General features: G+C 40.9%; 1 protein-coding gene across 1 annotated transcript in view; it reads right to left on the reverse strand.

The window, feature by feature from the left end:
- LOC126481072 (glutamyl-tRNA(Gln) amidotransferase subunit B, mitochondrial) overlaps positions 1 to 4,400 on the reverse strand; it is a 124,471-nt gene extending 120,071 nt beyond the window's left edge. The window contains exon 1 of the mRNA XM_050104558.1: positions 4,176 to 4,400. Within this exon, the coding sequence (XP_049960515.1) occupies positions 4,176 to 4,291 (116 nt within the window). The 5' untranslated portion in view covers positions 4,292 to 4,400. The remainder of the gene's footprint in view (positions 1 to 4,175) is intronic.
- Between the last annotated feature and the right edge of the window lie 7,939 nt (positions 4,401 to 12,339).

Below are 12,339 nucleotides of genomic sequence, written 5' to 3' on the forward strand. Positions count from 1 at the left end.
ACTACGTGCTGGGGCCACACGTTTATGACGAATGCAATCTAGGAACGTCCAATCTCCAATGAGCCTTCATGCACAGATACAGATATTATTATGCAGTACAAAGACACTATGTGCTGGGGCCACACGTTGATGATGAATGCAATCTAGGAACGTCCAATCTCCACTGAGCCTTCATGCATAGATACAGATATTATTATGCAGTACACAGAACTGGGACTCATTTAAGATGATGATGCAGTGCCACTCCTGTGTCCCAATGTTGTCACTGGGCACACTACTGTTGGTAGGTATCTCTCTGCTGCTAGGTGAAGGGAACCTGATACAATGGTCACTGTGCTGACAGACCGTAGTGGCCCAGATGCTGTCACATTGTTTCTAAGAATACTTGCCTAGCTACAAATATGTCCATTTCCTGAATCAAAGTACGTGACATAGCTGTACTCTCTTTCACAGCTGAGCAGCAACGCACCTCTCTTTTCGGGCACTAGTTGCTCGGAGCCATTAATATCTTGTGTGGTGTTGAACACAACCCTTCTGAACCCATGAATTCTACATTCTTATGGTGGTTGCAAGAACCTGCTCAATGCGACCTTCAGTATCATGGAACAACAAACCGCACCCTTGACAGATCTCAATCCTGCTGCTGCAGAAGTCCGACGTATGCTGATAGAAGTTTTTCCTTCTTACAGATGTAATAAGATCTTCTCACAAACAAAACTACATTCAAATGAGATTTCTGAATGAGAAACCCATTGCATAATTGCTCTTATACAGGGTGAGGAAAAACTGTGTCACAAAATTTTAACCCTGGATAGCTGATGCCAGTAGGAACCAAAATTACTAACGTTGTGTACATTGACAACACACCATTTTTAAACTATGGAAACTTGGAGCCACGCACTCCAACTGGCCATGGGATTGACCTGTTGTCGTTCGTCGGTTGACGGGCACCGCTATGGCGGATGGTTCACACATACAAACGTCTCTCGCCCCTTCACTACCCCAATGTGATATGCACATATGTCGAATAGGTCACAGAGCAATCCCATGGCCAATCAGTGTGTGTGGCGGCAAATTTCTGTAGTTTAAAATGTTGCAATGTCAACATACACAAAATTAGTAATTTTCGTTCCTACTAGCATCAGCTATCCAGGGTTAAAATTTTGTGACACAATTTTTCTCCACCCTGTATACACAATGTAGATGGCATTACTCTTACCTACCCTGTACAGTTGTGCTGCTATGCCTGTGCAGTTGCGCTGCAATGCTTATCATTGGGATATCGTAGCAAATAGTAAATAGGCTAGTCCAGTTTCTGCCAGTTTGAAGTTTCATCTTTCTAAAAAGTAATGAAGAAATTTCTTATATTCTGTAAAAGTGAAATGTTATACAGGGTGATTCAAAAATGCATGTAAATATTTCAAGGGTGTATTTGTGAGGTAAATATAAGACAAAAATGTTCTATACAATTTTTTCCATACTTGGCTTATTACAGAGTTATGAACAAAACAGGATAATACATTCAATACAACGTAAGGTATTTAATTCCCAGAGTTCACAGTTTAATTACAGTGAATTTGGACTAACAACGCAAACTGATAAATAAATGTGACGTAACAAACTGAAACAATTCCTCGCGAACACTGTATTAATTTAGGTCCTGTTGACTGAACTACAGCAATGCACAATAACTAAGGAAAATTGAAGCATTTTACAGACTGTACTGTACTGTACTGTATTTGCACAAATCTTAATGCAATGCATGTTCAAAATGCTGTCCCTGAACTTGCAGACAGACCCGTGCTTGTCGCATCAATGATCTCTGCACATTACACAGTCCGTTCAACTCTCCACGAATAATTTCACAACCACCTTCAATTCTTTGTTGTAGCACTTCTCTGTTCGGTACTGCAGAAGAATACACCAATGTCTTTAGTCGGCCCCATAAATAAAAGTCTAAAGGGTTCAGGTCAGGTGATCTGGCTGGCCAAGCAATTGGTCCTCCGCGACCTATCCATCGATGTGGATACGCAGAATTGAGGTACGCCCTTACGTTGCGGCTGTAATGGGCGGGAGCACCATCGTGCATAAACCACATGGTGGCTCGTGTTGCAAGAGGGACATCCTGTAACAATCCAGGCAATTCTCCCTCCAAAAATTCGCAGTACGCGTGCCCATTCAGCCTTGGAGGCAGAACATGAGGTCCGAGTAAGTAATTCCCCACAATACCACACCAAATGTTTATGGAGAATTGATGTTGATATCCACGCACAATTCTCGCGCCAGGATTCTCGACAGCCCACTGGTGCATATTATGCGAATTGATTACACCCGCACGAGTAAACATGGCCTCATCTGTGAATAATATCCGCCGAATGAACATTGGATCATTCAAATGACGCTCTTGTAACCACTGGCAGAATTGCTGACGGCGAGGATAGTCTTCAGGTGTCCATTCGTGCACTTTTTGCAGGTGAAATGGATGCAACTGTTGTCTCCGAAGCAGCCGCCATACAGTAGATTGTGGAAGTCGTACAGCTGCACTAATTTGTCTCGTACTGATAGATGGATCTTGGTCTACCTGGTCCAAAACATGTTCCTCGACGTTCACTGCAGCTCAAGTGGTCGACCTGAATGTGGCCCAGGACGAATGCCATACTCCCGCATACGTCTGTCCACAGATACAAACGTCTGATGACTTGGTAACCGTCTTCCTGGAAACAGCTCACTGTACCTTCGTCTTGCTGCAAGTGCATTTCCATCTGCTGCACCATACACAAGGTGCATATCAGCATACTCACTGTTTGAGTACATCATGTGCACGAAACCTTTAGCCTTCCGACGATGAATGAACGACAGGACGTACTTTTCCGTTACCAACAACATCAGCGCCATCTTCCGTACAGTAGGAGTAAACATCACGTGCAAACAAAAACAAACACTATTCATGCAGTTTCGAATCAACTGTTGGGAGATACGTATGTGAATTACGTACCAGAATATGGCATCCTGCTGCTTGCACTGCCGTCGTTTTGATACGGACATGACTTTCGTATTTAACGATAACTCTGGAATTAAACGTTTATGGAAAAACATTTATAGAACATTTTTGTCTTATATTTACCTCACAAATACACCCTTAAAATATTTACATGCATTTTTGAATCACCCTGTATATTGCTACAAGTTCTTTTGTTAAGGCAGCCAGAAGTAGCAACCAATGGATTAAGTGAAATATTTAATATGATCTGTGACATAACAGGTGTGAACAACCTGGTAACTGAAACATAACATCAGTGTCGATTTTTTCAAACTCGCTAAGCTACAGATGACTCTGTCACCGTACGATTATGTAACTCACAACCAGACTGTCACCTACCATCCTAAACTAGACCTAGGGCTACATTATGTCAGCCGAACCAGGAGTCTTTCTTTTGTTTTGCTTTCACATTTGCAGACTTCTTTAGCTACAAACAAAGCTGTGAACATACGCACCAATATCTGATGTTGTGACACCTATTAACATTACATCACTTGTCACTGGTATCGAATGTTCCTCTTGACGCCAACAGACTCTCAACAGTGAAAATGTGCTGGCAACAAACTCGCATCATCTGTCCTAACCATATGACCTCCTTACCGTACTACATCAAAAGTATCCAAAACCCAAACAAACACATCGGCGAATTTAGCTTGAACCCACATAAGCAGAAAATTGAACGGCATAAAAATAATTTTACAAGAGACTAAAAAAAGAAAACAAAACTCATACCGATTACTTATTCATAGGGAGACTACATTACGCGACTATTAGCATATCACGGAGTTTGAGAACCGATGTTATCAATTACATTAGTTACACCTCTGGACAAACTATGTTACGAATTAATGGTCAAAAGCGATAAAAACTAAAAACAGATTTTCATTGAGACCTGTGATATTTTATACACAACTGAAAGTCTTGCACTTTTATGTCACAAATGTTGTTTGCATAACGGGTCTAAGCATGCACAATAGTTTTATTACTAGCTGTGGATTAGGATTATTAACTATAGCACCAAAATTTCAGAATCATGTCATTACGATGCCACAGCTACAACGGTCTCATTAAACTTTTCAAGTTGTTATATCAATAATAAGCAAATTATTCATGCTGGGAAAATATCATTTCTTACACAGACAGAGAGGTCGCCGTTGTACAAAGTTTCTTTTTCAAAATCACACGGCATTTTTTCGCATAAAATTTGTGCCATGCATTGGAGAAAGCTTGACGCTCCAAAAATACAGCCATTAGTTCAATGACCTTACATCAGATGCTTAAATCTAACAACACTGTGCCACCACACACATCCAAACTACACAAGCACAGATTAAACATACAATTGTTGACAAACATCTAAACAGATGCATCCATAGATTAAATTGTCGAGACAATCGAGACATGCAACCCAAAGATGAAACTTTCACAGGGTCTCACGTGCACTTGAAACTGGCACTTGTTGTTTAACGCCAGTTACCTTGCATATAAAAACATGTTATAGTAACTGATACAAAAATGATAAAGGGTTAGTGTCGGCATCAATTGTTCTAGTTGAAATTAGTGTTTAATTCCTTATAGACACCAGCTCTTGGATTAAGGTCGATCCACACTAGACGTCAACGGACTGTCACGTCACGTCACCGTCCTATCAGGGTGTATTCACACTTGACATAACGCTACGTCACTTCAGTACGCTGAAGTCTAGGACCGAACGCTGAGATGTTCCATCCTCTCCTAGAGGAGCGAGACACGATGAAGTGAGACATACACGTTGCAATAACAACTGTTTATTACATGAACTAAGCTTAATACAACCTCTGAGAATAATGTCTGCGAAACTTGAGGTAGCAGTGTTTTGAAGACGAGGGAAGATTAACAACAACTCAGTCCCATGAGGCCTGTAACTCATAGGCAGTCTCCCAATGAGTTGTAGGTGCTGTGACGACACGCTTTTATGATGTTAAGAGCTCCTATGCAGTCTACTGGAAATGTCACAATTTCACAATACGATGAGGATGTCATAACAAACACATGGAGCGATGCCCTAGGAGCGGCTGGTGGAAGCGGAGATTGGACGAGGCTCAGGATGAGGGTGACATGGCATCCTGGTGGGTAGTAAAGTGACAGCAGCAGGCAGTGTCTGGAGCAGAGATTTGGCGCAGCTGTTTGTTGCTCGGAGTTCGGAACGTAACTGCCTCTCCTTGGGCTGAGCGCCGGCTTAAGTACACGCCTGCAGAAGGATATATGCGTAGTATCACCTGAGCATGTGATGGTGTGGACGTAAATTAGTATCCACAACTGCAGCGCTGTGTGCTGCAACTTTCACACCACTTAGTGGCGAGACGGACGCCCACAGGCGCTGTGGCGACTGCTGGCAGCTTTTTTGTACACACTGCCGTTTACAAATAGCCTGCGAAACATACACGTAAATGTCGTGATCTGAATATGCAGGGTGCAGCTCTGCATACTCAACAGAAAATAAAGTTATGAGACTCAAGTGATAGAAGGCCTACAGTATCGGAATTGAGGAACTAACTACGATAAAGAATATTAATAGCCATAGAAAAATTCATCTACATCTATGTACATACTCTGCTAACGACTATGAAGTGCATGGCGGAGGGTACATCCAACTGTAGCAGTTATTAGCACTTTTCCCTATTCCATTCACTCATGGAGGGTAGTAAAAATGATTGTTCAATGCCTCTGTGTATGCTATGATTAATTTAATCTTCTCCTCATGATCCCTACGAGAGCAATAGATAAGGGATTCAAATATATTCCTAGAGTCATCATATAGAGCCAGTTCTTGAAACTTTACTCTGAGACTTTCTCAGAATAGTTTTCATCTATCTTCAAGAGCCTCTCAGTTCAGTTCTTTCAGCATCTCTGTGATAAATCCAGTCCATGTCTTTACTAAGTGCTACACCCGGGTATTTGCATGAGTTCACCGATTCCTGCTGTGACTTACTGATATTATATTCATAGGATGCAAAGTGTTCTTGTTTTATGAATCGCACAAATTTACGTTTCTTGGCATTTAAAGCAAGTGGCCAATCTTCACACCACTTTGAAATCTTCTTAAGATCTGCCTAAAAATTTGTGCAGCTGTGTTCAGACTGTATGTCACTGTAGATAACTGCACCATCTGCGAAAATTCCGAGGTTGTTATCAATATTATACACAACATTAACATACAAAATGAATAGCATGAGACAAAACATATATCCCTGTGGTATACTTCCCTGTGGCACACACAATGTTATTTCTATATCTATCGAGCGCTCTCCATCCAAGATAACAGGCTACGTTCTCCCTAGCAAGAAATCCTCAATCCAGTCACGAATCTTGTCTGATACCACATACCATTGTACTTTTGACAATAAGTGTAGGCATAGTACTGAGTCAAATGCTTTTCTAAAATCAAGAAATACTAAGTCTACCTGACGGCCTTGATCCACAGCTATTAAGGTGTCATCTGAGAAAAGTGCGAGTGGGGTTTCACATGATCGATATATTGAAACACATGTTGGCTGGCATGGAGGAGGTCATTCCATCCGAGAAATCTCATTATGTTTGAGCTCAAAATATGTTCTAAGATTCTACATCAAATAGATGTCAAAGATTTGAATGGCAGTTTTGTGCGTCATTTCTGCCACCCTTCAAGTAAACATGTGTGATTTCTGTATTCTTCCAGCTTCCGAGCTTTATTCGAGGGATCTACTTTAGATCTGCCACAAATTGTGTATAGTCCCTGATAGGGATTCCATTCGCATTTACTGTGAATGGTTTTAGTTGTTTCTCAATACCCCTGACACTAACACTTATTTCAGCCATGTTTGCTGCGGTATGAGGATTAAAATGGGGCATGCTTATTGCAGATGGGCGGACTAAAGTTTGTGAGAATTCTGTGCACTGTACTGTGTTACAGATGGCACATTGTTTAATTTCCACTTACTAGCAGTTGGGTGGGGCATAGTAGACTTGTTTGACATGTGAGAGACGAGGCCGAGTACACCGTACTGACCTTGTTTCGGCTCGGTGTGCTTGGGGTCATTGACTGCATAGCTGTGGGTTGTAGTGAATAGTGAGGCATGGTCGGCCAGAGTAAGTACGGGAGAAGTAGTGCTGACATCAGCTGGGTGGTGCGTGATTAAAATACTCTAGCATTGTTGCTTCATGTGTGTGACTGCAGTGGACATGTCATTTATGCATTGATGTAGTGCTGTGTTGACTGTGCACAGTGCATCAAATGCTTTGCTGGTGTCCAGATAAAGCTCGTGTGTCATCATTAGGTGTTCCATCGTTGTAACCACTCCTGCAGTGTGTTAGAGTGTGTGTCACTGTCATGCTGATACTCAAAAGTGCATGAGGTAGATTCCAATGGATAAGGAGGAACTGAGGTGAAGAGCTCGGGGTGAGTCGTCTTGTCTCATGATGTAGTAGCACTGCATTTTGAAATTCCATGAAAGGTGAAAGTGACATAGGATGTCGATTCGTACAATTGACGCTGTCGTGCAAAATGATATAACCGATGATGTATCATGGAACACTTGTGGCGTGGCTGAGAATCTGGTAGTAATGTCTGGGTAGTACATTCCTGTTGCACTCCGTCATATGTGGCAGTCATATTTCCCAATAGCATTCATGACACAGTTGATATGGTTGGCATGGGAGTCACATTATTGTTCATATTTAGTCTGACCCATTCTGCTGAATCGTGAACTGACACACTTGATACCAAATTTTGTAAAAAGTTCAACACTCACATCTTTAATGAAGAAGGTCCATGTAAACTACTGATCTGAGATCACTTCTAAGGTCCAGTCAGTGGTTCCGTGCATGGTGATATGTGAGTCATTTGCAGTGTGGAGTTGTACGGATCTTGTGCCTGATAGTGATGTATTTGTATCCTCCAGCACCATACTGAAGTCTGACCCTGTATTGACAAGGAAGTATTTACGCACGCTTTCGTCAGTTATATAGAGCCTTCCAGCTTTCAGAGAGAGCAGCACAGGGAATGTTCATCCCATGTGCTGTAGGCATTGGTGGCTTGATGTGTTACTGTGGGCTAGTATGCATCCCGTGGCCACTGTTTGCCAGCTGCAAGGAGGCTGTCAGTTAGGTGAGGCGGTGCCAAACTGGATTTTATACCAACAATTTGATCATGGAACTGAAGTGGTGGTGGCGGTCGATGCAACACTGCCAGCTAGGATAGTGGTGGTGTGTGTGATACCTGCAAAAAAAATGGCTCTGAACACTACGGGACTTAACTTCTGAGGTCATCAGTCCCCTAGAACTTAGAACTACTTAAACCTAACTAACTTAAGGACATCACACACCCCTGCCCGAGGCAGGATTCGAACCTGCGACCATTGCGGTCACGTGGTTCCAGACTGTAGCGCCTAGAACCGCTCGGCCACTCCAGCCGGCTGTGATGCCTGCAGGTCAGTGTCCTGGTTGGGGCAGCAACATCACAGTCATCTGCTTTCAACATAGGTTGAAACAGTTTGGCATGCATGGCATTCAACTAAGATTTAGCATTGCATGACATGTCATCGTCCATAGCACTGATGCATTGTCTGTGCTATAGCACAGTGAACAGTCTGTCCTTCAGACTTAGTTTCTTTTCTAGCAGTTCTCTGTCATAAGGAATCATGATGAGTTGTAGCTTTGTAAGAAGCTTGACAGTCCAAAGAGTCTGTAGTGCCGAGGTTTGTGTTGCATAATATATGTGGGATGGCGTCTTGTCGGCGAATCATTCATCATAGATTGCCTGTTTTAGTTGTTGTTCTAGTGTATGTGACAAGTGTCAGAGCAAGGTGGAATTTGCCACTTTATATTTGTTTCATGCAGGCAGTGCAAGGGTGACATCACTGATAAAGTCAGCATGGTTTACTACGTGGCAAAGCAATGCGATAAATCGAGAGTTATCATCCAAAATTCCCGATTAAGTAAATTCAAATTCTACTGTCATGAACGAAAGTGCCAACTCTTCTGACCAGAACAGCCGCAGCTCAGGATGTGTGCCAAGCCTCTGAACTGAAGTATGACCTAGGCTAACTGTGGTTGCACTGATGCTGTCATGCAAAACAGTATAACTGACAATGTATCATGGAGCGCTAGCAGCACGGTTGTGAATCTGGTAATAGTGTCTGGTAGTACATGGCCAGTTGTGTTCTGCCATAGATGGCAGTGATATTTCTTAATAACTTCATGATGCAGCTGAAGTGGTTGCCATGGGAGTCAGATTATTGTTCATATTTAGTCTGACCCATTTTGCTGAATCATGAACTTACACACTTGATGCCAAATCTTGTACAAAGTCCAACAGTAGACTGTTTGCTGCCAGTGGTTGTTGTGGCATGCCAAAGAATGCATCATTTTGAGAAACCTATAGTTGTATTTAGTTCGTATTTGCACACTAGATGACAGTTATTATGCTGATAATGCCCGTCAGTCACGTTAATCCTTAAGGTGCAGACTTGAGGAGCTAGTGACCTGGTGTAACCAATGCAGCATGGCCGCATTTTTACTGCGTATTATTCTGATACAGAACAAACCTTCTTCCTGTCAAATTACACCGTTGTCACAGGTGACCAACGAGGTTCATTTTCATACCAGATGCAGCGATCCCACTGGTAATGGAAAAGACATGTTGAGTACTGCTTTAATATCATGGCATGACAGTACAGGGCTCTAAACTGGACTGACTTCTTATTTATTTACACATCAAGTTCCGTAGGACTAAATTGAGGAGCAAATCTCCAAGGTCATAAAACGTGTCAGTACATGAAATTACAACATAAAAGTAATAACAGATAAAAATAAAATGTGTATGAACCCGAAAAAAACAAGACAACAAGAATCAGCCTAATTTTTCAAGGAACACCTCGACAGAATAGAAGGAGTGACCCATGAGGAAACTTTTTAGTTTTCTTTGAAAGTGCGTGAATTACTGCTAAGATTTTTGAATTCGACTGGTAGTTTATTGAAAATGGATGCAGCAATATACAGCACACTTTTCTGCACAAGAGTTAATAAAGTCCGATCCAAACGCAGGTTTGATTTTTGCCGAGTATTAACTGAGTGAAAGCTGTTTATTCTCGGGGATAAGCTAATATTGTTAACAAGAAACGACAATAAGGAATATATATACTGAGAAGCCAATGTCAAAATATCCAGACTCGTAAACGGGAGTTGACAAGAGGTTCGTGAACTTACACCACTTATTGCCCGAACCACCTGTTTCTGAGCCAAAAATATTCTTCTAGAATGGGAAGAGTCACCCCAAAATATAATACCGTACAACATAAGCGAATGAAAATAAGCAAAGTAGACAAATTTTCATGTCAAATGATCACTCACTTCAGATACCGTTCGAATAGTAAAAATGGCAGCATTAAGTCTTTGAACAATATCATGAATGTGAATTTTCCAACACAGTTTACTATTTATCTAAACACCTAGAAATTTGAACTATTCAGTTTCACTAATCATATGCCCATTCTGTGAAATTGCGACGTCAGGTTTTGTTCAATTGTGTGTTAGAAACTATAGAAACTTACTGTGATTTAGCGTTAGTTTATTTCCTACAAGCCATGAACTTAGGTCATGAACTGCACTATTTGAAACCCAGTCAGTGTTGCACACAACATCCTTTACTACCAAGCTAGTGTCACCAGCAAACAGAAATATTTTAGAGTTACCCATAATACTAGACGGCATGCCATTTATATAAATAAGGAACAGGAGTGGCCCGAACACTGATCCCTGAGGCACACCCCACTTGAGCGTACCCTACTCAGACCCCACAACACAGCCATTCTCAACATTGTGAATAATGACCTTTTGCTGTCTGTTGCTAACATATGAGATGAACCAATTGTGAGCTATTTCCCATATTCCGTAATGATCCAACGTCTGGAGCAATATATTGTGATCAACACTGTCAAACGCCTTTGTTAAATCAAAAAACATGCCTAGCTTTGAAACCTTTTGTTTAACCGATTCAGTATATCATAGAGAAAAGAGAATATAGCATTTTCAGCTGTTGAACGAATTCTAAAGCCAAAATGTACATTTGATAACAAATTGTGTGATATAAAATGATCAATTACCATCACATACACAGCCTTTTCAATAACTTTAGAAAACACCAATGGCATAGAAATAAGTCTAAAATTGTCTACATTATCCCTTTCTCCCTTTTTATAAAGCGGCTTTACTATTGGGTACTTTCATCGTTCAGGAAACTGACCATTCCTAAAGGAAAAATTACAAATATGGCTAAATACAGGGCTAACATGTGCAGCACAGTACTTTAATATTCTGCTAGGCACACCATCATAACCATGAGAGTCCTTAGTATTCAGTGATTTAATTATTGATTTGGTCTCCCCCTTGTCTGTTTCACAGAGGAGCATTTCAGACATCAATCTTGGAAAGGCATTTGCCAGGAAAGTTGTATGATTCCCTGTAGAAACTAAATTTTTCACCAGCAATGATTGTTAAATATTGTACATGTATCTGATTTATCAGTAACAGAAATATTTTTACTGTGAACCAACTTTATATCATCAACTTTGTGCTGCTGACCAGACACTTCCTTCACAACGGACCATATGATTTTAATCTCTTGACCACATATTCTACTCAGCCCCATAAGTTCTCTGGTCAGAGGCGTTACCCATGCTGCTGGCCTCAGAAATTTATGACAGGAAGAGAGAAATGTTCTATTATATACTCAAGATGATTTGTGATGACACTGAAAAGCAATATTATAAATACTCTGCACTACTTCAAACAGATTCAGCAAAACAGACATCTGTCCATTAACCTTCAATGACTGTCATTTAGCATATGTTTCAAAGACAAACAAAAATTTTAGAATAAGATACTCTGAATACCTAAAGCACTACAAAGTGGAACTGCATAAACAATATTTGCAAACCACTGGCATAAGAATGCAAGTAAGCAGTAATAACAATTTGTAGGCAGCTAATAATGCCTGCCTACCACAACTCAAAAAAGACACAGTGCAGTAACTTCAAGCATAAGATGTGTTACCCTTCTCACTTGAACAAATTATTTTTTGAGGTTATAATTTACACCTACAATTTCTCATAAAGATTTTGGCTATTTGTAATGTCCATAATCCTGCAATTTCAGTCAGTAAATTCCTAGCTATTTCCCAATGTTAATATTTTTCTTTCTTACGTGCCGTATCATTTTCTCACAGCCCATTGTGTTTACGTATGTTGTAGCATACTGGCACTTATTTGAAAAGATTAGCCATC

Source organism: Schistocerca serialis, chromosome 5 (assembly GCF_023864345.2).
Source record: "Schistocerca serialis cubense isolate TAMUIC-IGC-003099 chromosome 5, iqSchSeri2.2, whole genome shotgun sequence".
Classification (NCBI taxonomy): domain Eukaryota; kingdom Metazoa; phylum Arthropoda; class Insecta; order Orthoptera; family Acrididae; genus Schistocerca; species Schistocerca serialis.